At 35.0% G+C, this 26,729-nt stretch overlaps 2 protein-coding genes across 2 annotated transcripts in view; both read left to right on the top strand.

Annotated features, from left to right (window-relative positions):
* LOC134838963 (mannose-1-phosphate guanyltransferase beta-B-like) overlaps positions 1 to 26,729 on the top strand; it is a 350,992-nt gene that overhangs the window by 96,380 nt on the left and 227,883 nt on the right. The gene's annotated exons all lie outside the window — the stretch shown is intronic.
* LOC134839602 (DNA repair protein REV1-like) lies at positions 1,420 to 21,977 on the top strand. The gene is made up of 6 exons (XM_063855209.1): positions 1,420 to 1,720; positions 9,478 to 9,640; positions 15,838 to 16,051; positions 16,663 to 17,698; positions 18,731 to 20,426; positions 21,697 to 21,977. The coding sequence occupies exons 1-6, from the start codon at positions 1,649 to 1,651 to the stop codon at positions 21,906 to 21,908; spliced, it is 3,393 nt and encodes a 1,130-aa protein (XP_063711279.1). The 5' UTR covers positions 1,420 to 1,648; the 3' UTR covers positions 21,909 to 21,977.

The following is a 26,729-nucleotide window of genomic DNA, read 5'->3' as shown; positions in this document are numbered from 1 at the left end:
AAAATTACTTGTTTCATTTTTTTGCTGAAATTTTTTGAATTTTGAAGCTTTTGATTATCAAAATTGCATGAAAAACTCCAAAACAAACTTTACTCGAGTAAATTTAAAATTAGGCACGCATAACATATTGTAAACGGCTTAAGCTGAGCATAAATAAGCCTGCTTGCTTGCTCGCTTAATTCGATCAAAATTGACCTAAAAAAATCAAAAATTTCAATCGGGTTTTTCTTGATAGATGAAGAAACTTTTGATAGATGGAGCTTTTATCGTTTTTTTGATAAGTTTGTTTTTCGAATCAACGGTTTTCCTTTCAGCTTCTGTCTGCTAGTTTGCAATGTTATGTTTGTGTTGTATCGCAAGTGGTGTAAAGCTCTGCTTCGCCTCTGTAAGTTTTTTTTGTCCAACAAACAACGTTTTCCTCTGATTGATCTATTACATTTTCAATTAGCCATGATTATTCTTATTGGGTAGAAGATTTTTTTCCTATAAACAACGAGTTTCAAGTGCTGCTGATAAACGTTAATTCTGTTGACAGGCTCTGTATCGGGAAAAATGACCCTAAATTTACTGATTATCTCAACAATTTTTAAATCAATATATTTTTTTTAAATTTCCACAGGGTGGCGTTTTTTTATACTCATTGTTTGAGGTATTTTTATTGGAGCTCCCGGTGGAAAACTGGAAAACTTAATCATTCGAGTTTCTGAATTTTTTTGTAATTCTTTTTGTAAAATACCGTTTTTCAATGTCCGTAAGTACATTTGTTGCTGGCTAGTAAACCTAGTAAATCTCTTACAAGTGTTGGCTTGCTCTCCGATAAGTAGAACTACTTGTTTTGATACATTTTGCAGAATTGAATTTTATTCAACAATTTGTTAGTTATTGTTCTGACTTTCAAAGAATATATATGCCTAGGGTGTTTTATTCATACCTTTTTGGATCATTTGGGGGCTCCGTCCCCGGACCTACGTGTCCCCTGCCGTGCGCGCAGACCACTATCATAGCTTGACAGGTTTTTCAATCTAAAGCAAGTACAACTAAACATAGTTTTATACTTGGCTGATCGCTTTGTGCTGAAAGTTTAATGCGAAATATTTTCCATTGGCGAATTATCCCTCACAACAAAATCGTTCCAAGATGGCTAGAGGCAAGCTAATTGGTCTAATTAATTTCATGAAAGACTCAATTTTTACTATTTAACCTTTGATATTATCAGCCTAAAATCAGATAAAAGGCACTCGGACGGAACATTCAGGGCTTTGCCCTGATACGAGCACCATTGCGGAAGTTAAATATTTTGAATTTCATGTTGGCTCAATTTTCGCATTTTCAGAAATTTCGTCATTTATGGTTTCGTATCCAATGCCGTAACCAAAACAGCAGAACAAAACCGCCAAGTTTTTTAAGAGGAGACATGGAGCGAAAATACTTTGACCGTAATCAAAAGAGTCTTTGCCTTGAAATTAAAAAAAGATGAAATTAATACATTGAAAAGCTATTCAAAGATTGGCACGTCTACAATTTTCAGAAATGAAGTAAAAGTGCGCATAACCGACAAGTGCATTTTGAAAAAGCATTGGTGAGGCTTCAAAAAGATATATCGCTTTCAGTTACATGACAGCTTACATTTGATCGAAGTCGTTACACAATGGAACTAGCTAGAGCCAATGATGACAAACCGAAAGCCAAAAGGCGAAGAGAAACTGGATTCGAAGAATACGTAAGTTACTGTTGACACAATTTGTTCACGAACTTATGTAACAAGCTGATTTGTTCCGAAAAGATGCAAAACGAGCGCATTGACGATTGTGTCTGGCGCAATGAAGGGTCAAAAAGTGAATTAACCTTTCCAAAAAATGAATGAAGGGTCAAAAGTGATATATCTTTTCCGTGGTCAACCAATTACAGATCATGGGTGTTTCGCGAATTCCAGGAATGAACACGGTTCTCAAATCGAGTTATCGGACCAATTTTTTCCTGTGCATGTATAATCTTTGAAACAATTTTTATTGTTCCGACAAACCAAAGAGTCAGAAGGAACTATAATTACACAAGCATAGCTTGTTTTATAGTATGTACTTTCTTTTTTTACAACCTAAGCCGCAAATATTGTTGCGATGCAATTGTTGCGACAAAATGTGAAAGTTCATTTTGATCGAGCTATTAAGTACAGCCAATGCTAAGGATATTAATAGACTCTTATATTACAAATAGCACTTTAGCTTCAAGGCATCATGGATCTGTAGCGTCGAGGTACGGAAGGAGACCAGCAGCAAATTAAAAGGGTTCGAATCTGGACAGGGTCGGATATTTTTATGGAACTTTTTCATATACTAGCTTAAATGCGTTCGCTCTATAAATTGAGGCATGTTAGTTGGTTTTTTTTTCAAATTGACTGGTAATGCGTCATAATTAGCTTGTGTCACTTAGCAATTATGTAGACTCATAATTGGCGTGTGTCACTTAAGAAATTTTGTTGACACAAAGTTTTACTCATTCAGTTTTTCCCAGTAGCGTTATCGGTCATATTGTTGCTTGTGTATGCGATGTGCAATTTCGTCTCTGTGTTACTCTTGCGACTATCAAGCGTTATCAAGTGGGAATATTGACTTCTTCGGGTTATCAACTTGTTTAACCGATTCCTTTGGTATCTTGGTATATAATTAATTCAAATTTATAAGGGTCTCCTGAACATTGAGTCTGGAGATAACATTCACGCCTGGGACGACAAAGGTCCTGGGTTCAAATCTGACCAGGAGCTGTTTGTTAAACGGGAAATAATCCGTTTCAAAAAAGTTGTCAGCCTATTATTTGCGTGCTTATGTTTTATCGGCTTTATCTTGGAATTATTTGTTTTTTGAGTGTTTACGCAATTTTTAGAATTTTGCAGTTTTTTGAGTGTTTAAGCAAGGGTATTACAATCGGGTACTAGACTTTTTTCCCGTAAACAACTTGTCTACAAAATTTTCACTTCTTCTAGAGGATTTCCACTTCTACAGGATCTTTCATCTTTCAAATTTAATTAAAAGTACTTTCATTTAAATAGTAGTTAGTTCAAGCCCGTTTCAGTTGTAATTATCTTTTCAAAAAAGTTTCTGAATTTTTTTTCGGGTTCGTGGTTTTCGTCCTAATTTCTTTGGGCTCATTTTCCGTTTTTAAGCGCCATTTTTTGTTATCTGGTAGGGTTTTTATTGGCTCACTTTTTAAAGCATGGCTTTTGTTTCAATGTAAACAGTTTTTGCTATAACAGAGTTTCACAATTTTTTATAAATGTACCATGTCTGATTTTGAGTTTTTTAAGTATTGAAACAGTTTCTATTTTTGTTTTATCGATTTAGTCAATTTATTTTGCATTATTTCGAGGGTAAAATATATCCGTCTGGGCTTATGTGTTCCAATTGGATTGGTCGAAATACTTAATTTTTTTGATTTTTTAACAATAGTTTTGCTTTCGGTTCAACAGTTTTCGACCCAAAGTTTCTCGGTTTGTTGCCGCTCGGTAAATGCTTTTTACTTTTTAAGGGATGTTAATGAACTTCATCTGATACAATTATGAATTTTTGGTTGCGGTAATTATTCAACTTTTGTCTTGTTAATTTTTCAAGTAATTGTTTCCAACAGTTTTTCAGAACTTTTCATACTTGTCTTTTTTTTCATTCACCATTTTGTACCGCAATATGTGATTGGAATCGCAAGTGTTACGAAGCTCCGCTTTGCCTTTGTGTTAAAATAAATGTATTTACCGCAAATAGAGCTTCATTCCAGACAACATTGGAGATTTCTAGTAGTTTTCTTCGAATTCAGAAATGCTAATTTTATTTGTGTCCCACCTACATCCACCTCTCTACCACTTGCATCTACCGTCTACATAGGGTTTGCGATTAGGTTGTAGACTTAACGTGCAAGATTTTATAATGTTTTTTTTTCGAAACTGTTTTGGATGAATTTCAGTTTATTGGTTGTTAGCTTCAATTCTGTCAGCTTATGTGCATAATTTTTTCGTGTCAAATTTCGATCATATCTAATTGAGATCATAGCCAAATTTTGTGCCAAATTTTGATCTTGAAATTGACTTCTTTTAGGCAATATATTCTAGAAAGCTTGAAGTTATATTCTCCAACTCTTTAAAAATAACATTTTTTGTTAGAATTCAAAAAAAAAATTGATTTATTTTCACAATTATAACTTCGTTCAAAATTGAAATCGAGACTTCGCTAGTGGCAAGCTGAATTGAGAAAGCTTTATTTGTGTCCGTAAAGAAAATGTTTTTTTTTAAAAAAGATTTTGATAACTTTTGCTCATAGTTCTTAGATTTTATTGTTTCGAAATATCAGATTCATTCGATGTGTTTTTAATACGTTTTTTTTTGTTCTTTCGTTCTGTGTAGTTGTTTTCTTTTTAAGTTCATTTTGAGCATTGTATGAAAAAAATTTTGGTTTTATACTCATTAAACGTTTCTGTTGGCGAAGATAAAATTAGCTAGTTGTTTGCTTACTTAATTCTAATTCGTCGGTGAATTCTCCAATTTCTAATTCGTCGATAAACTCTGACAGAAATTGAAAAGGCACTGTAGGCATGATGTAGGCAAACCCCAGCACATATACAGTAACTGAAATCGCGTATTTACAAAAGCCAGCTTGCGAGTTTTTTCGCTTAAAAGCTTTATTCGGCCTCAATGGTTTCGGCTTAAGTTTTATCGGATTAGTTGAATTATTTGTCTCCTTTGAAGGGCCACATTATTGTTTGAAAAAAAAATCATTCAGGTTGGTTGTGGTGCAAAACTTTAAGTTTTAAAAATTATTAGCTCTGACTTTTTTCTTGTGGCTTTTTTAAACTCAATATGCATCTGTTCGCGTATTGGTAGCTTAAAAGTCGTGCGGTTAACGCGGTAGCGTAAAAGTTGTGCTAAACGCTTATTTAATGCTGGTGCTTGTATTTATCGGTTGTTTTTCTGAAATTGAGTCTTCCAATTTTGCCAAAGTATTTTTTTCGACTCAGTTATTTCCATCTCATTTTCTATTCGCTTGCTTACAATGCTACACTTGCGGTGTATCGCAAGTAATGCGAAGCTCGGCTTTGCGTCTGTTTTTAGTTTTATTTAATGTGGTAATCAAAGTTCAACTTGGGAGAAATTCAAAATGGAGTATGCAAGGTAGTTGTAGTTGGCCACATCTTGCTATTTCAAAGATGGAATTTAGATATCGATTTTAAGGGATAGCGTTCTACTTGCTCAAGCTGCTTTTTGCTTAACGCAGATAAAAGATACGTTCTCTTTTATGGTTTCCAGCGAATTGACCGCTTCTGCTTTTTTCGGAGCCGATTTTTGCTTTTACCGCTTTTCTAAATTATAGATCTGCGCTTTTTAAGAAAACAAACAAGGAAATATTAATTGAATTAAATCAGCTAGTTTTTAAGTGCAGAAGATTCTCGAGAACTTTTGCGCCCAAGCGACTACGTTTTTTTGAGAGAATGTTTCCGAATTGGGAAAAATGAAGTGGATTGTTGATTTTGACAATGGGCGAGAATAATTTTCAATTTGCCGAATTGGGAAAAATGAAGTGGATTGTTGATTTTGACAATGGGCGAGAATAATTTTCAATTTGCCTATTTTTATTAGAATGAGCTATATCCATTCAATGCAGCTTCTTTTTCTTTTACAGAAAGGGTCGATGTAGCAAGTTTTCAAAAAGTTGTGGTTGGTCGTTGGAATTCTTTGGGTCGAATCTTATTTTTCCCAGGCTTATTTTCGTGTTTTGCTGAATATTGTCCTTTTTGCAAGTTTTTGCAGTTGGCTTTGTGTTTTGCGCTTGTAATTGACTATATGTTTTCTCAAGTACACGTAACTATTTTCATCGTTTGTGTCCCACCACCAGTTTTGGCGAAAACACCCGGTTCTTTGCAATCGGGTGTTTTTTCCAGCAAATTCAGTTACCACATTCAGTTGTTTGATTTGGCTGAGCTTTCTAAAAACGGTAAGAATTTTCAAGCTTTTTTAAAACGACTTTTCTCTTTCTCTTTGCACTTAAGGAGGTTTAGAAGAGCTCGGAAGAATCAATCGGAGTAAGAAGGAGAAATGATGCTACGTTTTTAATCCGACCATTGCATATGGAGGAACTTTGTGTTCGGGTGTGTTTTAGTTTTTTTTTTTTCATATTTTTTACGCAAAATCAGCTTCCACAAATAATCATCGGAATGCGTTCAATGATATATCATATTAAAGCCCTTTCAGTTGTAATCCGAACGACTTGAAAAAATTTGAATTAAAAAAAAAGTTTAAAAAAAAGGTTTTTCCAGTGTCGAGAAAAACAGGTATTTTTGATTCGAGCGAGTGAAGCGAGCGAGCACTCTCATTTATGCTTAATTTAGGCCGTTTAGAATAGCTTATTTATGCTCAATTTTAGTTTTACTCGAGTAAATGACTTTTTCTTCACAAACTGTTGTTTTTATAGACTATGGTCGGAATATTTTGTGCTACTTGCTCAGTAACCAGCTATCCTTGTTGTAGTTTGACATTTTAAAGTATCACCAAAAATCATAATGATTGAACATGATTGAAAAATTAGGAAAATAAGCGCTGAAGTTTTGTTTAGGTTTTTTGCCCTTGTTTTTTTTTTCTTAAATAATTTTGTTCACAGAGTGATCCTTTAAGTAGGAATGGTAAAAATCACTTCTGGCTTGCTCAGATTGTTGAAATTCTAATGAATCTACCGTACTTTAAGTAACAATTAAGTAAGACTGTTCAGGTTGTAAGTTTTTTAAAAAATTTTCTCAGTTTTTTTAGGGCTCGTGTTTTCGTCCTAGTTTCTATCGCTACAGTTTTTTTTATCCGGTAGGGCATTAACTGGCTTACTTTCTAAAAAATGGTTTTTTTCTCAGCTTGGACGATTTTCTTACTATAACTAAAAGTTAAGTAATTTGTAAATTTGCGTACTTCTGTCTGACTTTGCGTTTTTTTTTGTGTCTTTTAATATTCACTTTAGCGAGCAGCTAGTGCGTTAGTACGAACCTTTTTTTTATTTTTTAACCTAAAACTTGCAACTAAAAGTGTTCATTGAAAGTGGAAAGTGTTCACTTATTTGGTGACATTTTTGCTTTAATCACGATCTAGCATTAGAAATTTCATAGCATCAGCTCTCTACTTTTTTTGTGGCTAGTATTTGTGAAAAATTAAGTGTGCGTGACCGAGTGGTTAGTGCGTGAGACCCAAATTTTCTAGATCACAGTAGGTCGCAGATCGAATCCGAGACGTAGCCGCATTTTTTCTAATTCGAAGTTTGTTTCTCTTCTTTCTGATTGCACTTTGTAGAGCTGCTTTTTGTCGTGTTTTCGCTTGTGTTAGCGGAGCGTATCTTCGGCTCTGTGTTAAACTTTTTGTGTTACTTAGCTTAGTCAACTTATATTGCGTAATTTTGAGGGCATTTATGCGTGATTTTGTAGGCATTTCGGGGCATTTTGCGTGATTTTGTTTTTCAGTATGGATGGGCCGTAAAACTTCTAAAACTTCATGAAAACTTTTTGACATCAATTTTGTTTTCGGCTCACATTTTTTTCGATCCGAAATTTGCCGCTTTTGTTCCCGCTTGGTCAATGACTTCCCTTTTTTAAGGCTGTTTATGAACTTCATCCGATTTAGCCATGAACTTTTTGTTTTTTTGTTAAGCTATAGTTTTTCCAACTTTTGTAAGTTATTTTTTCAACTTATTTTTTTCCCGAAAATTTTCCTGACTTCCTTTTTTTGTTCATTCTCTATCTTATAGCGCAAAAAATAGCGAGATTCGATGTTTTTAAATTTAGTTGAATACTGGCTGTTGTGTTCCGTTCACGAGTTTTATTTTGAGACAAACATTTGAATTTTTTGGAAACTGTTTTTTTTTTGCGTTTTATCATTGTTTTTTTTTTTACAATTCGGTGGCTTACTGTATCGCAAGTTGTGCGAATCTCAGCTTCGCCTCTCTGTAAAGTTTTTTTGTGCACTGCAAGCAGTTTTCATTATGTTCTCGAGTTCGTTGATTAACTCCTGTAGTTTGTAATTTTATTAACCCTGACTGGTATATTTTAGTTTTTGTTTCTTTGTTGCGCTTAGAAATTTCATTCAGCCTGAATGAATTCGGCCTAGATTTATCGTCTTAGTCAATTTGTGTTGCGTAGTTTCAGGGCTAGCTTTTTCAATGCTTTTGTCTGTTTTAGGAGGGATGGACCGTGAAAATTTTGATTTGAAAAATTTTATAGCTTGAAATTGTTTTAATGAATTATTTCGCCGGCTTAAAGAATGTCGACTCAAGTTTTGCCCTAGTTGCCGCTCAGTCATTGATTCTTAGTGTTTGTTAAGGCTTTTTCTGGACATCATCCGAGGCAAAGGTATGGAACTTGAGCTGCAGTTTTTTCGACTTTTTGCTAGTTATGGAACTTGTAGATGTAGTTTTTGACTTTTTGCTAGCAATTTTTTTGTTTTTTTTTTTGAAAAAAAGACTTCCCTCTTTTCTTCTATTCAATATCTTGTGATGAAATGTCTTAATTGTATCGCAGGTGTTGCAAAGCTCCGCTTTGCCTCTCTGTTGGCCGCTTATATTGATGATGTCTCTCCCGTCGCTCCTACTAGAAAAAATTGGACAAAATATTGTAATACACCCGATTTAAAAGAAAATCCAAAGAATTGTCTGTATATAAACAATTTTTGCACAGTAACCAAAATTTTCAATTAGTTTTTGTGTCTTTCATCAGCTTGTGCTGTTTTAGCAAGCCAATGTTTTGAGGGTGGTGATTTGACAGTTCTGAAAGAGTGGCGGAAGCGAGTGGTTTTACAGCTAGATGATTTTTCTATATTAGAAACGTTCAAGGTTTTTCACGTTTTTTTTTGTGTGCATGCTTGGCCGGTGACACCAAAATCATGGAATCAGCTCATCATAAAAAATCACCATGTATTTTTTAAGACATTTTAGGACATTGCCATTTTCGTAAAACGGGTTTTAAACTACTGTGAGTGCAAATAGCCAATTTTTTTTTTAAATTGTCTGAGTCTCCATGACCACCCGGTTGCGATAATTTTGCATCCAAATATTTTCACACTCAACTGAACTGTTAAACTGGCCTCTGTACTTACATAATGCTCAGGCCAAATTTTTAGACACTGTTTTCGGTGATCGGATCTAGGTAACACCAACAAAACAAAATCAGAATTTATCCCTATTTTAAGATAACGGGGCTTCTACGAACCAAGCGCATTCTAGTAATCCCTTAATTTTACATGGATTGTGATGAAAATGTGGAACTTTTCTGGAACAAACTACTGATTTTTTGCGTATCGAGACAAATGAAAACAAGGGAATTCTGAAAACAGTGCTATTCAAACAATTCATAAGGATTCATTACTCCTAATATTGATCCAGAAACACTTCTGAGATTAAAAGTACGTGGATAAAGAAATCCGGTGATGATAAGGTAAAATAAATCATAAGGTCAAAACGTTGCTAAATTTAGGGAGGATACATGGGAGCGAAGGAGAGAAAACTGGCACTTCAAAATGAGCAAAGACACATCAACTTCAATAAAGAAGTGTCATCCATCTCCTGTGACAGCACAATCTCAAAATCAAATGCGAACATTTTCATAGGAACTAAAATCCATATAAATGGATACACAAGTAAGTGAAAAAAAAAATCAGGAAACAATCAGGCTGCAATATTAGAATAAGTTATTACACTTGCGATAGCAAGTGTGTTGCAGTCGGGTACTAGACTTTTTTGTTCGTAGAGAACTTTGGTCGCGGGATAAATTAAATTGGTGGTATTCTCAAAACCTGCACTTTTGTAACTAACAGACAACTTTTGAGCATTTCTGCTTTTTAATTTCACGTTATAAGCGAAATTTGCCTTTGGTTGAAGTTTTATCAACTCGATTAGTTAAAGTTCCATTTTTTTTCCATTTTTTTTGGCTTGAAAGGTTTAAATCTACATTCTTTTATTGGCTTAGTGGCCCCATATTGCGTCGTTTGATGAATGCGAGCTTTTTTGTGTGCGTATTTGTGTGTTAAACTCAAAAACGTTTAATTAACTTTTAAATCTTGATTTTTTTCAGCTTTAATGGTTTATGCTCTGGTGGTTTCGGCTTTGTTATCACAAGGTAAGTTTTTTCCGATGCTAATTTCAATTTCTGTTGTCTTAGCATGTTTTTTCGAAACTAGCTATATAACCCTTATAGGGTATAAGTAGGGGATTGCAATCAGGTACAAGACTGTTTTCACGTAAATAACTTTGTTCACCGGATCTCCAATTTCAGAAGATCTCCAGTTTCCATCTAGTTGCATTTTTAGCAGCTCAGTTCTAGGTCTAGAGTTAGTGTGTCCAGGGTTATTGCGTAACTGAGTCTGCTGCTGACAAATTTCAGATGTAATTTGATTTTTTGTAGGCTTAATTGATTTCGTCTCAATTTTTGTCGACTTATTTTCCGGTTGTTTTTTAGTAATATTATGTTCAATTCATTTGTTTAATTCAATTTAACTTCGAAGAAATTAACTATTTTACGTTGATTTTTGTTTTTAAAAACGCTTAAAATTTCTGTATAAAAACGATAAAAGAATAATTTTAAATCGATATTTTCTTTCAAATTTTTTTTCTTAAAATTGTTTTTTGAAGGCCTGATCTCTGATTTTTTTTGTTCTCAAAGTATGCAGATGGCTCCAAGCAATTTAGCGTCAAAATTACTTTTGAGCAATTTCATTGTCAATCCATTCATGATGAAATGTCACAGCGTTTTTTTTAATGTTTCAAGTTTCCGAAAAGTTTTGTTTTGCAATGTTTACTCGACTAGTGTTTCTATAAAGTTCTTTGGCGCGTGCCGCACGATTTTCAAGATTTTGGCTGTTCCTGGCTAAAATTTTTTGAAAAATTTAATTTTTATAATTTTGTATTCAAGGTGCGTTTTTTTTGGATTACCTCTCTTACCGTACGATTTTCACATTGATTTAATTGGGGTTACTTGGGTTATCTTCATAGGCTTTCGGCGGTATACTGATTTTCTGCATTTTCTTATTTGTAGTAATTGTTTGACAATTGTGTTGTCAAAGTTTTTTGAATTTTGATCTTTGTTCATAGGAAGCAATCGAACCTGCCTTTTGGTACCCCAGAATTTTCTTCCAAGATTTTGATCCAAGTTTGTTTTGTTCCAAGATTTTTAGAGTAGTTTATTAGGTATACTTTATAGTTTTTTATTTTGAATAATTTTTTTTGGAGGTTTTTATTCTCTCCACTTTCTTCTTATCCTTTCTATTTGATATTTATCAGAAATAAATGAATAGAATTAATGTAGCTTGAGCCCTTTTTTATTACAGTGGATTATTCTTAAGGAGAATTGCTCAAACTTTTCTACTTTTCAGCCGACGATTTTCTCAATATGTTAAATCTTGATTTTTTTTAGCTTTAATGGTTTATGCTCTGGTGGTTTTGGCTTTGTTATCACAAGGTGAGTTTTTTTTCCTATGCTAATTTCAATTTCTGTTGTCTGAGCATGTTTTTTTCGAAACTAGCTTTATAACCCGTATAGGGTATAAGTAGGGGATTGCAATCAGGTACAAGACTGTTTTCACGTAAATAACTTTGTTCACCGGATCTCCAATTTCAGAAGATCTCCAGTTTCCATCTAGTTGCATTTTTAGCAGCTCAGTTCTAGGTCTAGAGTTAGTGTGTCCAGGGTTATTGCGTAACTGAGTCTGCTGCTGACAAATTCCAGATGTAATTTGATTTTTTGTAGGCTTAATTGATTTCGTCTCAATTTTTGTCGACTTATTTTCCGGTTGTTTTTTAGTAATATTATGTTCAATTCATTTGTTTAATTCAATTTAACTTCGAAGAATTTAACTATTTTACGTTGATTTTTGTTTTTAAAAACGCTAAAAATTTCTGTATAAAAACGATAAAAGAATAATTTTGAATCGATATTTTCTTTCAATTTTTTTTCATTAAATTGTTTTTTGGAGGCCTGGTTTCTGATTTTTTTTTGTTCTCGAAGTATGCAGGTGGCTCCAAGCAATTTAGCGTCAAAATTACTTTTGAGCAATTTCATTGTAAATCCATTCATGATGATATGTCACAGCGTTTTTTTTTTAATGTTTCAAGTTTCCGAAAAGTTTTGTTTTGCAGTGTTTACTCGACTAGTGTTTCTATAAAGTTCTTTGGCGCGTGCCGCACGAGTTTCAAGATTTTGGCTGTTCCTGGCTAAAATGTTTCGAAAAATTTAATTTTTATAATTTTGTATTCAAGGTGCGTTTTTTTTGGATTACCTCTCTTACCAAACGATTTTCACATTGATTTAGTTGGGGTTACTTGGGTTATCTTCATAGGCTTTCGGCGGTATACTGATTTTCTGCATTTTCTTATTTGTAGTAATTGTTTGACAATTGTGTTGTCAAAGTTTTTTGAATTTTGATCTTTGTTCATAGGGAGCAATCGAACCTGCCTTTTGGTACCCCAGAATTTTCTTCCAAGATTTTGTTCCAAGTTTGTTTTGTTCCAAGATTTTTAGAGTAGTTTATTAGGTATACTTTATATTTTTTTATTTTGAATAATAATTTTTGGAGGTTTTTATTCTCTCCACTTTTTTCTTATCCTTTCTATTTGATATTTATCAGAAATAAATGAATAGAATTAATGTAGCTTGAGCCCTTTTTATATTACAGTGGATTATTCTTAAGGAGAATTGCTCAAACTTTTCTACTTTTCAGCCGACGATTTTCTCAACATGTTAAATCTTGATTTTTTTCAGCTTTAATGGTTTATGCTCTGGTGGTTTCGGCTTTGTTATCACAAGGTAAGTTTTTTCCGATGCTAATTTCAATTTCTGTTGTCTTAGCATGTTTTTTCGAAACTAGCTTTATAACCCTTATGGGGTATAAGTAGGGGATTGCAATCAGGTACAAGACTGTTTTCACGTAAATAACTTTGTTCACCGGATCTCCAATTTCAGAATATCTCCAGTTTCCATCTAGTTGCATTTTTAGCAGCTCAGTTTTAGGTTTAGAGTTAGTGGGTCCAGGGTTATTGCGTAACTGAGTCTGCTGCTGACAAATTTCAGATGTAATTTGATTTTTTGTAGGCTTAATTGATTTCGTCTCAATTTTTGTCGACTTATTGTTGTTTTTTAGTAATATTATGTTCAATTCATTTGTTTAATTCAATTTAATTTCGACGAAATTAACTATTTTCCGTTGATTTTTGTTTTTAAAAACGCTTAAAATTTCTGCATAAAAACGATAAAAGAATAATTTTAAATCGATATTTTCTTTCAATTTTTTCTCATAAAATTGTTTTTTGAAGGCCTGATCTCTGATTTTTTTTGTTCTCAAAGTATGCAGATGGCTCCAAGCAATTTAGCGTCAAAATTACTTTTGAGCAATTTCATTGTCAATCCATTCATGATGATATGTCACTGCGTTTTTTTTAATGTTTCAAGTTTCCGAAAAGTTTTGTTTTGCTATGTTTACTCGACTAGTGTTTCTATAAAGTTCTTTGGCGCGTGCCGCACGAGTTTCAAGATTTTGGCTGTTCCTGGCTAAAATGTTTCGAAAAATTTAATTTTTATAATTTTGTATTCAAGGTGCGTTTTTTTGGATTACCTCTCTTACCGTACGATTTTCACATTGATTTAATTGGGGTTACTTGGGTTATCTTCATAGGCTTTCGGCGGTATACTGATTTTCTGCATTTTCTGATTTGTAGTAATTGTTTGACAATTGTGTTGTCAAAGTTTTTTGAATTTTGATCTTTGTTCATAGGAAGCAATCGAACCTGCATTTTGGTAACCCCAGAATTTTCTTCCAAGATTTTGTTCCAAGTTTGTTTTGTTCCAAGATTTTTAGAGTAGTTTATTAGGTATACTTTATAGTTTTTTATTTTGAATAATAATTTTTGGAGGTTTTTATTCTCTCCACTTTTTTCTTATCCTTTCTATTTGATATTTATCAGAAATAAATGAATAGAATTAATGTAGCTTGAGCCCTTTTTATATTACAGTGGATTATTCTTAAGGAGAATTGCTCAAACTTTTCTACTTTTCAGCCGACGACTTTCTCAACATGATTCATTTATTGTGTCTTTCTCCTCATTCGAGTCTGATTATCTTTCGAACTTTCGTATTCAATTTTGTATAGCAAGTGGTGCGAAGCTCTGTTTTGCCTTTGTGTTCCTTTTCACTTCTTTTTTTATTCGACATTTCGAATTTCGAATATTCTCGTTTTGCTTTACCAAGTTTTTTTTACAGTCTTCGAAAAAGTCTGTGGGGGGATATTTGACCGATATATATATATATATATATATATATTTTCAAAAACTGACCAACCAAGTCAGAGGTTTTTTTGTTCCAATCAATACAGCGGATATGGCCACGCACAAATTGTCTTACACAAAAAGATATCATCCTCTAAAAAGTCAATTTGTTGAATCTTTTGAGCGTTTTTGTTTCTAGTTTTTACAATTTTACCGAAAAGTACCCTCCTATATCTGATATGTTGGGTTCAATCCTAAGAAGGGGTCGTGGAAAGCTTCTTTGCATAAGCGAATACGCCCAAACTTTTTTGACACGAAAAAATTTAGCCCTCGGAAAAGTCAAAACTTTGATTTCTTGACCGTTTTTTGAAACTTTTTGACTGTTTTCGAGAACTACCCTGCAGAAGTACCCTACCACTTACAATTTTTTTTACTCAAAAGTTAGCGTCCTCGGAAAAATGAATTTTTGAAAATTTATTGAGCATTTTTTGTAAACTTTGAATTTTAACGAAAATGACGCTCTTATATCTGAGATATTGGGTTCAACCCAAAGAACGGATTACGTGAAGCTCTTGCATACGCGACTACGCGCAATTTTTGACACAAGAACTTGTTTTTTTTTTACCGTTTTTGAAATTTTTTGACTTTTCTTCAGAACTACCCTGCGAAACCTGGGTTTTTTGGTACAATCGAAACTACTGGTTGCGGGAATTTCTTCTGCATAAGCGACTACGCGCGAAATTTTTGAAACAAAAAGCTATGATTCTCGGAAATGTCAACTATCTGATTTGTTGACTGTTTCTTGGACTTTTCTCGATCACTATCATGCCAAATCTGTTATCATTGGTTTAATCGACATAACAGGTTGTCAGAAGCTTATATTTGCAATTTGCTACGCCCAGTTTTTTTGAAAAAAAAAATGGTTTTAAAAGAAGTGAAAGTTTTGAAACGTCGGCTGTTTTTTTGTGACTTTATTCGAAAATTATTGTGCAAATTCTCAGGTTAAGTGTTCAATTGAGAAACCCGATTTTGGGAATCTTCTCTACTTTACCAGCCACGAACTGGTTTTAGCAGAAAAAAGTTACGGATTTCGGAAAGTCTAGTTTTTGAACTTTGACCGTTTGTTAGAAATTTTTTGAATTTTCTTAAAAACTACCGTATCAAATCTGAGATGAAAAATTCAATTGAAAGAAGCTGTTGCGCGATTTTTTTTCCTGCAGAAGCGGCTACATTTTTTTGTAAGAGAAATGTTATTTCTGTGGGAAAATTCCTCAATCTCAAATTTTCACTCTTCTCATTTAATTTAGTAGAGAAACAACTAAGCTTTTGGGCAAAGCCCAATTTTTGAAATTACGCATTTCGTTCTGCATCATTATAATGAATTCAAAAAATATCAGACACATATATCCAGCTTTAGTTGTGCCCTAGATGTCCTTCATCGGGTTATACTAAAATTTTAGCTCGCCTAGTTTTTTTCAACGCTTTCCATTTTTATGATTGTGTTGTATCGCAAGTGGTGCGAAGCTCCGCTTCGCCTCTGTGTAAAAGAGTCAATCATTGTTTTCTATGTTTGTTTGTTCAGAGCCCTCCTCTGATGCTTTGCGTGATATGATCGTATCCAGGGGAGGCCAGATGGTGCACTTCTTCCAGAAGACGAAAGTGACTCACATGCTGGCCATGAACCTGCCACAGTCTAAAATCAACTCACTTCTCAAGGTCAACACCGCCCAGGGAGGACAAAGCGGTCATTCCTCTCAACCAGTGAAGGTTGTTCATCCCAACTGGATTCTGGATTGGTAAGATTTGAACAAAAGTGTCAGTTATTGAGAATCGGCCATTCAAAAAACTACGTCTTTTTCCTAGAAATACTGGAGTCGATAAAAGTGATTTTTGTTCGTTATTTTTTTAGGTTCAAATTCAAAGTTTGTTCAGGTTTAAATTTACTCTTTCGTGGCTTGAGTTTTGATTTTTTCCACGTTGTTTTTTCCTTTGTTAAAAGGAAGGTAAACTCCACTGTCGAATAGCGAAAAAGTAAAAGTCACGAAAAACGTGATCGACTTCTAATTTCGAAAACGGACTTCAATTATCAGATTTCCCAGCGAATTAAAAAATTTCCCTATTGATACAGTTCTCTCAGATCAAAAAATGTCACTATCATATTGTTCTAGAAATTCAAAGGGCTTTGAGGCCATCTTTTTTTTTATTTGAAATTTGTAAGTTATTTTTTTTTCAGTATTTTTTTCTGTTTACTTTCTTTATCGACTGTCTGTAGGCTATTTTATCTGTTTATGTTTCTCGCAGGTTTCTACTTGTTCAATTTTGTGTTTTTAATAGACAGTTCATCAATCAAAGGGACAAAATTCTAAACTAGATTCATGCCTTGATCGAGTTAGCTTGCTGTTTCTAGTGTAGCAGCTGGTCGACTGCTGTCAAGTACTCCCTATCTTCTGTTCACGGAAGAGGGACAGAAGAGAAGTGAAGTCCAGAGACGAGTAAAGTCACCTTCACATTCGCCGTCTGCGATACCAAAACAACCGGCAATTTCTTCTGAAGAATCGACGATAGAACAAATGATAGTCGGTGAATCTGAAACAAGACCAATCTCAGATAATACCGGTGATGCTCTTTTTGAGTCTAGTGGCATACTATTTGAAGAAACCTCTTCGAATGAAAAAACAACTGAGATTCCCAGAAATCAACAACTGAATGCATCGCAGGAAGGCGAGGGCAGGAGAAAGGATGAGGTTGGGATACTCGCCTCGGCAAACGTCGATTTCCCAAGTGATAACTTATCGCTTCTTATCACTGAATCTCTTTTTGAGGAGTCTCAAAAACAACAGGAAACTGACGAGCCTCCAGCTGAAAATATTTCGAATCTAATTGAGTTTGAATCTGGCACTAGCAATAGAAAAAAGTGCGAAAACAGCGCAGCATTAGATCGAGTTCATCAATGGAAGCTGACCTCGAATCCCAACTACGAATCAAGTACATGCATGCAAACAAATAGACTTACTGTAGCTTCTTCTTCTAAATTTGATAGTTCGTCTAGAATTGCGAAAGCAGGTGACAAAGATTTCCTCAAAGAATTCTACGGAAACTCTAGGCTTCATCACATCTCGATGTGGGGCTCACAGTTCAAACAGCTGGTCAAACAATTCCAGACCAAACCTCCAAAAGACGCGATAAATTGGGACACTTTTGAACCTCAAGACGCAGATTTTAACTTGAGCAGCATTAATCATAGGTGCAAACCATGTTGCTGGGAACCAGCGTTAAACGATCATTCAAATGAAGTGAAAGTTATTCTGCATGTAGATATGGACTGTTTCTTTGTGAGTGTGGGTCTTTTGAAGCATCCGGAGTTGAGAGGCCAGCCGGTTGCAGTCACACATAGCAAGGGATCCGGTCCCGTAGTCAGTGACGAAGTCTCTGGAGGCACCAAGGCAACGATGAGTTTTCGAACAGCATTTTTTCCGTTGTCTTCAGTGGATGGTTATAAACTAAATTAAGAGTACCCAGTTGCTATCGAATTGGCCCATGTTGTTCATCTGATTAGTGAATTATATTTTCAACAAAATAGATGACTTTTTTATTAGAATAATGAACGAAGTGAGACTCTTATATAGCTCTTGGTGTTTTTTTGTTTTTTTTTTCAGGAAAAAGTCTGTTAATTTATTTACGCTCAATTTTTCGCGGTTTGGCTTTTGATTTTTTTTTGAGTTCAGCTCTTTCATTTGTTTAAAGGAAGGCAAACTCCACTATAGAATAGGAAAAGTGTAAAAGTCACAAAAACGTGATCGACTTCTAATTTCGAAAAAGGAAATTATTTATCAGATTTTCCTGCGAAATAAAAGTTTTGCCTATTGATCCAGTTTTCTCAAATTGGATTAATTTTTATCAAAAAGCACCGATCATTAATTATTAGTGGTGTTTTATTCGAAGAGTGTTAAGGGTATGTATTTTTTCTTCAAAGTTCGAAAGTTGACATTTTCTAAGTCATTTTTTTTCTGTTTTCTTTTTTTCTTGTTCGCTCTTCTCCATCTGCCAGTTGGCTCTGTTGATTTGATCAAGTTTTGCTTTTAAATTATATATATGAGCTTTTTTTAAGAATCTCAAATCACGTGACAAAAAGTTCCAACGCTAAACCTCTTTCCTTTCTTTTGAGTGTGGTCCAAAACATGCAAATGATGTCCTTGTGGGTAATTGAATTGAATCAAAATACTGTGATTTGAGTGGCACTAGAAAAGCTAAAACAGTGCAAATGATCCCCCGATTCATTTCAGCAGCCGGTTTTTTTGCTGATAGTAGTTTTCTTGAATATGAAAAACTTGAAAAAGAAATCGAAATTTCAGTATTTAGTAAAATAACACGGTTTTCAAAAAAATTAGAAAAAATTATTGTAGTTAATTAATTCAACTGGCAGACTCGTTTCGTTTTTCTAATCTTTTGAACTGTTGATGTCCATCGTTGCCCAGACCGATATCCTTAAATCGTATGCCGAAATCGCTAGTTGCAGTTATGAAGCTAGATCTCGAGGCGTGAAGAACGGAATGCTGATGAAAAACGCGGTGGTTCTCTGTCCCGAACTGAAGACTATACCCTACAATTTCGAGGAGTACCACGAAACTGCGGCAACTATGTATAATATTGTTGCTAGATATTCACGGGTTATTCAGGCAGTAAGTTGTGACGAGTGTTTTGTAGACATCACGAACTGTGTGAACAAATCTAACTTGACTCCATGTCAAATTGCGACCTTAATAGTATCGGAAATATTTGCTAAAACCAAGTGTAGCGCATCTGTTGGCGTTTCGACTAATATGCTTCTGTGTCGCTTGGCCACAAAGAGCGCTAAGCCGAACGGAATTTTTTCTATCGGAAGTGAAAATCAAAGAGTTTTGTTCAAACATTTAGACACGCTCAATGTAATGGACTTACCAGGCGTCGGATTCTCGAGTCGAAGCCAGTTGCAATCTCTCGGAATTGCTACGATCGCCGACTTGAGGCTCCGGGAGCTAGTCGAGCTGAAGTCCGTTCTCGGCGGAAAAACAGGTGAAATGTTGTATAACTATAGTCGTGGAATCGATAACAGAGAACTTAATAGTGTTATTAAACGCAAAAGTGTATCGGCCGAAATAAATTATGGAATTAGACTCTCAAAAATGGATCAAGTTTACAGTTTTGTTGGAGAGCTGATTTGCGAAGTTCATAGACGGTTATTGGAGTGTGAGATGGTCACAAAAAGTATTTGTTTGAAATTGAGAATAAGAGCACAAGACCAACCGAAGGAAACGAAAAAGTTCATGGGTTGTGGAATCTGCGATACAGTCAACAAATCCAAAAATTTGCTTTCATATTCGAACAATTTAGACTTACTGAAACGAGAAGTGTCACAGATACTGAAAAATATCAAGTTCGACCCTTCCGACTTGCGAGGAGTGGGGATTACTCTGAATAAACTAGCAGATGAAAGCAACACTGTTTCACCATCTAAATTCAGAGACATTTCCAAAATGTTTTCCAGGTCCAGAAATTCGAACGTAAATTGTAAAAAAGAGTTAAAATATCCACCTACTGCTGGTGGAAATTCAGCAGCGGCAAAAAATGTATCAGAAGCCGTGAAAAAATTAAAGCTATGCCAAGTTGGTTCCATGAAAACGCATCAGCCAGAAACTGAATATCATTGCGACAAGAATGAAAGTGTATCTAATTTACGGAGAAATTCAACTTTGTGGTCTAAAGCTGCGCAGAAAAGCGGAGTTTATATAAGCCCGAACGAAAATAATGAACCAGGACCGTCGGAGTGCAGACTGCCGACGATCGATTTGGACGACTTAAATGACTACTTACTCGACTCAGACGACAATGACCCTAGTGTCGCTATAACATCGAAGGTCAAAAGGTCACCTGATGTGAACACCCGTCTAATGCAGAATCAGAGAGCCAAATCGAGGCGCAAAACTCAAATTCAAAACCAAATCACAATTCGTTATGTGGCACCAGAGGTCAAAAAGAGCGTTTGGAATCGAAGTGAACCCGCGAAAAACAAAAAGTTTGCGAGTAATATAGATGACAACAAATACGAAGAGCAGTTTCCATGTTTTGGAGACACTTCGAACATAGACGAAGCATGCAAACTTCTCTATGATTGGATTACGGAACCAAACTCAGGTTTGAGTTTTCAGCATTAATGCTCAATTTTTTGATACGGAGGAAGTTGACAGAAGATGAAAAAATTACTGAACGTTTCAGCTATTAGCGCTACTAAGAAAAGATTGTTTAAAAAACAATCAGCGGTTTTTCAAACGTGTTACCTGAAAAAGTCTAATTGATCAAAAAGAGCAGATTTTTACTGTTTTAAAAAGTGTTGAGGATTTTTTTATTGGCCAGCAATTCGATAATATGGAGCTCTGCTCAAATCTTAAAATGGCCATACTTACGAAAATTTTCTGCACCACAGGGATTTTTTTTGTCAGTAATTTCCGTTTTTGAGCTTTTTTTGGGAGGTAATGTACCGGAAGGTTCTTTACCTCCCAATTTCCGTAATTTCCGTTAAAACAGTAAAAATCTGTAGAAGTGCCAATTGCACTTCAACCGGCTGTTTTTTCTTACAGTTGCGATAGAGAGAGCAAGCGTCTTGTTCCCGGTAACTAGACTGTACCCAAATCTGTAAGAAATCGAACTTGCTTTATTATTGAACCTTAAACAACCTGCAGGGTACTTCCCAGCTGGTTTAGAAACAAGAAGGTTGACTTTGCTCCCTAAGCTCGGGTTCGAGTTCCGGTGAGACCTTTTTTTTTCAGTGTGTATGAAATTGAAATCTTTTGTCGCGAATTAATTATATTGTCGGAGTTTTGTTTGTTTAATGTTCATCGGCTCAATTTCCAAATCATCATTTTTTTGGAATTTAAAAAAAGTCTTACTTTAAGTCGTCCTGTCTTTTCCAATATACCATTTTTTTTTTACAATTCCCAATATATTTTTTTTGGATTATATTGGTTTCGGCTTATTTTAGTGGTTTGATCAATTTATTTTGTATCGCTTGAGGAGAAAAAATTGATTATTTTCAGTTTTAATTCAGTGCGGCTTTGGTCTGAAATTTTCAAGTTATAAAACTTAAGTGCTCAAAATTTTCTCAGTACAATAACTTCTTATGGCATTGTTTTGTTTTTGGCTCAATGGGCGTCTACTGAAGTTTTGGCGGCTTAGTGGCTATTCGCACAATTATACTAAAAGTTTATTTAATGCTGGTTGTTGTGATTCTCGACTGTTTTACTGAAATTGATTTTTTTTCTTTTTTTTTCAAAAAAATGCAGATTTTTCGACTTAGTGATTTCCGTCTCATGTTCTGTTCACTAGATCATAACGCTACGTTGCATTGTATCGTAGTGGTGCCAAGCTCTGCTTCGCGTCTGAGTAAATATTGACAGTATTTGCTTAGAGCTCACCGAAATGGACAGTGACATCCTGGCTGATTTTTGCAGTGAGTTGATCAAAAGAGATTACCTGTTCCAACTGACTGTCTTTCTCCGATGCATGCGACGACTCATAGTGGGTAGAAATTCACCAGAATGGAACTCTGTCTTCAACCAAGTCTGCTCAAGGGCATTAGAAAACGTGAGAGCAAAAACGGGAATCAAACTCAAATTGTGAAAAAAAAAATTAATCAATGGCATCTAAATGAGTTATATCCTAGGTAAATGGAACAATATTTTAGCACTATCTTTAAATTAGTCAGAAAGCTTTTTTATATGAGATTGACAAGAAACAGACCAGCAGTTTTCAATAGCTTTTAAGTGTTGTGAGGTTTACCAAGCTTTTTGTTCCGACTTTCGATACGAAAGTAACGGAATATTTGTGCTCGGGGTGGTTTTTTTTTCTTCAGACAATTTTCGGCTTTTTAACTAGCCATTTTTGACGGAATTTTTTTATATCATTCGAAAGGTATTGTTGTCCTGAGCTCAAATTTGAAAAGATATTTCACCTGTAATTATTTTTCGTATAGTTACGGGGGTTTAAAGATTGCCATTTTGGCCAATTTGGGACAATTAACGCGCGATATATTTCGCCCTGTTAACGCGTAAGCGGAGAGTTAATCCGTCTTAGAAATCGTTCCAAATTGGCTGAAAGAAGCTTATTTGCTATAATTGATTTGTTACAAGGAGCGAAATCTATCCTTTTGTACTTAATATGGCGTGTGGGAGGATGATTTTCATAAAAAAAATTCAAATTTCAGAAAAAAAAATTTTCATTTTGTTTTATTTCATTTAATTTCTTAAATGTTATTACGGCTCCATAAACCTTAAAAGGCGGTCGGAACATTCAGGGCTTCGCCCTGATACGAGCAGTCTTGTATATAGTTTATACTTTTCTCCCTTGCTTGATCATTCTATCCACGTCATTGAAGAATAGCTATGCCGCAAAACTATTCAATGCAGCTAAGTATGTTCGTTAGTTGATATAAGAGAACAAGACTGCTCGTATCAGGGCGAAGCCCTGAATGTTCCGACTGCTTTTTAAGGTTTTTGGAGCAGTAATAACATGAAAAAATTAAATGTAATAAAATTAAATGAAAATTTTTTTTTCTAAAATTTGAAAATTTCTTTGAAAATCATCCCCCCACACGCCATTTAAAGCACAAAAGGATAGATTTCCTTCCTTGTAACAAATCAAATATGGCAGATAAGCTTCTTTCAACCAGTTTGGAACGATGTCGAAGACGGATTAAATCTCCGCTTACGCGTTAATAGCGCGAAATATATCGCGCGTTAATTGTCCCAAATTGGCCAAAATGGCCATCTTTAAACCCCCATAACTTAACGAAAAATGATCACAGGTGAAATATTTTTTCAAATTTAAGCTCAGGACATCAATACTTTTTGAATGTTAAAAAAAAAATTCTGTCAAAAATGGCTAGTTAAAAAGTCGAAACTTGTCTGAAAAAAAACCCACCCCGAGCACTAATATTCCGTTTCTTTCGTATCGAAAGTCGGAACAACAAGACTGCTCGTATCAGGGCTAAGCTCTGAACGTTCCGACTGCCCTTTAATTGGTCTCGGATAGTTTTTGGTAATTAAGAATTGTCAAAGCTATGAATTTCAGGCTGATAATATGAAAATTAAGTGTTGCAACTTGAGTCGTGTATGGAGTTAATAAAACCAATTAGCTGCCTCAATTCAATTTGGAACAATTTTGTGGTGCGAGATCTTTTTACGGCCAACGACAAGTCAGGGTAGTATAGCGGTGAAAGCGAACCTTCCGTGAACACGCAGATCAAAGGAGCGATCCACCCAGAGAAAATTTCCATAGAAAATTGGTAGGTATAAGAAAACCACACCGAGAATAAATATTCTTCATTTTCTTCGAAAGTCGGAACAATAATGGTTCAAAACAAGAAAGGGTCTAAATGCAGAACGATATGTATAGTTCGATCAGGCTGGTACGCGTTGCATGCTTGCGAGTTCACAGACACGAAAGTGTTATGAAAACGCTTGGCGCAAAGTGCGAAAACGCAGTGCTAAAATTACGGGTACGATGTGCTAAAGCGCGCACAGTAGTTCCACCGCCAGGCCACGGGAAGAGTTTTCACGAATAGAATTCTCACAATCTAATAATATTGCTTCGGATTACAGCTCTTGGAAGCGTTGTGCTCTTGAACCATTCTGCTCAATGCTCCGCCTCCGTAAACTCACTTCATATCCCAACTCAAAAATTGCCGAACAAAAAGATAGAAATGCGATGATAAAAATAAATTTACCAGAGAGATATTAAAACATTGAAAAAAGCGAATTCTCATTCCTCCCTGTTAGTTTGCCTAAATTCAATTCGAAAAGATTTTTGTGCAGATTATTACCACTGGTAGCTAATGCGCATCGTCATTTTTTTGCAAAAAAAAAAACAGTCAAAGCTCACGTATCTTTTTACGTTTTGCTCCGAATACAATAATTTTCAGACTATATGAAAAATCAGCGGTCAAAACCTGCTAGTTAATATATCGAAATTGTCTGCGTAAAAAAGAATCAGCCCTGTAAACAAATTTTTCTTACTTTCTCCGAAAACCGGTACAAAACACTTCATGGGTGCGTCCAGCTAACTCAAGTGTCTGTAAATTACAAGATCATTAAATCGAGTTATGTAACACTGGCATAAACTGCCGAATCAATTTCTTATAAACTTGATGTTATATCACGATTTTTGTTATATTACGATTTTTTCCAGCCCATCTTGTATAAATTAGAGCTCTCTTTTAGTGGCTCTTTTGCTTCATTCTAATATGAGTGCGTAATTGAACAAACTTAGATCAGTAAACCGCATTTCTGTCTTACTGACCTGGTCATCCTGTTTTTCTTTTTCGGTTTACTGTTACATCGATACACTGGCCTACAACTCAGATTACACCGCCGACAAGATATTTAAGTGAAGATCTGAAAATATCATTGATGGCGTCTCTTCTGAACAATTTTGTGGTGCGAGATCTTTTTACGGCCAACGACAAGTCAGGGTAGTATAGCGGTGAAAGCGAACCTTCCGTGAACACGCAGATCAAAGGAGCGATCCACCCAGAGAAAATTTCCATAGAAAATTGGTAGGTATAAGAAAACCACACCGAGAATAAATATTCTTCATTTTCTTCGAAAGTCGGAACAATAATGGTTCAAAACAAGAAAGGGTCTAAATGCAGAACGATATGTATAGTTCGATCAGGCTGGTACGCGTTGCATGCTTGCGAGTTCACAGACACGAAAGTGTTATGAAAACGCTTGGCGCAAAGTGCGAAAACGCAGTGCTAAAATTACGGGTACGATGTGCTAAAGCGCGCACAGTAGTTCCACCGCCAGGCCACGGGAAGAGTTTTCACGAATAGAATTCTCACAATCTAATAATATTGCTTCGGATTACAGCTCTTGGAAGCGTTGTGCTCTTGAACCATTCTGCTCAATGCTCCGCCTCCGTAAACTCACTTCATATCCCAACTCAAAAATTGCCGAACAAAAAGATAGAAATGCGATGATAAAAATAAATTTACCAGAGAGATATTAAAACATTGAAAAAAGCGAATTCTCATTCCTCCCTGTTAGTTTGCCTAAATTCAATTCGAAAAGATTTTTGTGCAGATTATTACCACTGGTAGCTAATGCGCATCGTCATTTTTTTGCAAAAAAAAAAACAGTCAAAGCTCACGTATCTTTTTACGTTTTGCTCCGAATACAATAATTTTCAGACTATATGAAAAATCAGCGGTCAAAACCTGCTAGTTAATATATCGAAATTGTCTGCGTAAAAAAGAATCAGCCCTGTAAACAAATTTTTCTTACTTTCTCCGAAAACCGGTACAAAACACTTCATGGGTGCGTCCAGCTAACTCAAGTGTCTGTAAATTACAAGATCATTAAATCGAGTTATGTAACACTGGCATAAACTGCCGAATCAATTTCTTATAAACTTGATGTTATATCACGATTTTTGTTATATTACGATTTTTTCCAGCCCATCTTGTATAAATTAGAGCTCTCTTTTAGTGGCTCTTTTGCTTCATTCTAATATGAGTGCGTAATTGAACAAACTTAGATCAGTAAACCGCATTTCTGTCTTACTGACCTGGTCATCCTGTTTTTCTTTTTCGGTTTACTGTTACATCGATACACTGGCCTACAACTCAGATTACACCGCCGACAAGATATTTAAGTGAAGATCTGAAAATATCATTGATGGCGTCTCTTCTGATGAAGAGACCGAATGATTGAATGTTTATTTTAGCCTATCTGAACGGAGTATTCTGAAGTCTCAAATAAATCTCAAAAGTCTCAAAGAAAGCAAATAAATCTAGGCTATTAAAATTAATATTGGCCGATAGAAAAATAAGCAGATTGCAGATACACGATGGTTAAATATTGCCGACTCAAGACGCATTGGAAAGAACGTATAGTTTCAAAGATATCGATCGAGGAAAAATAGAAAAACACTACACAAAATTAAATAAATCTGCACAGGGGAGGGTTCTCATGCTTGAAGGACCGAATGCTTGAAAAATTTCAACTAATCCAAATCGCTAAGCGTTTCTATTGGCTAAATGCCTTTCTCACAAAATCAAAGTCAATATTAACAGAAAACGTATTAAATCAGTGGAAAATAATCAAAAATATTACAAATTGCGGGTTACAACCGCAATACTATTCCGATAAACATCAAGATTAATGAGGACAAAATCCTAAGAATTTTTCAGTCTTGAAAACTTATCTGCTTATTATTTAATCGGTCAATATTAACACTAATGGCCTGGATTTATTTTCTTACTTTGAGATTTTCGCGATTTACTTCGAGATTTTGAATACTCAATTCTGATTGGCTGAAAGTAAGCTAAAATTCATTTCAAGCATTCGTTCCTTCAAGCATGAGGGACGCCACCATCTGCACATAGTGACATGCTATAATTACGCTTGCGATTAGCAAGCGTTATCAAACCGGAATAACGAT

The sequence above is a fragment of the Symsagittifera roscoffensis genome, chromosome 2 (assembly GCF_963678635.1).
Source record: "Symsagittifera roscoffensis chromosome 2, txSymRosc1.1, whole genome shotgun sequence".
Classification (NCBI taxonomy): Eukaryota; Metazoa; Xenacoelomorpha; order Acoela; family Convolutidae; genus Symsagittifera; species Symsagittifera roscoffensis.
The sequence above is the reverse complement of the archived record's forward strand: the minus strand, read 5'-3'. Positions and strand labels throughout refer to the sequence as shown.

What these genes read in the sequence shown, in the direction of transcription:
- LOC134839602 (XM_063855209.1), top strand. Translation starts at nt 1,649, where the DNA reads ATGGAACTAGCTAGAGCCAATGATGACAAACCGAAAGCCAAAAGGCGA. An exon ending in AAACTGGATTCGAAGAATAC is followed by an intron (nt 1,721 to 9,477) that starts GTAAGTTACTGT and finishes TGCTAAATTTAG; the next exon opens with GGAGGATACATGGGAGCGAA. An exon ending in CCATATAAATGGATACACAA is followed by an intron (nt 9,641 to 15,837) that starts GTAAGTGAAAAA and finishes TTGTTTGTTCAG; the next exon opens with AGCCCTCCTCTGATGCTTTG.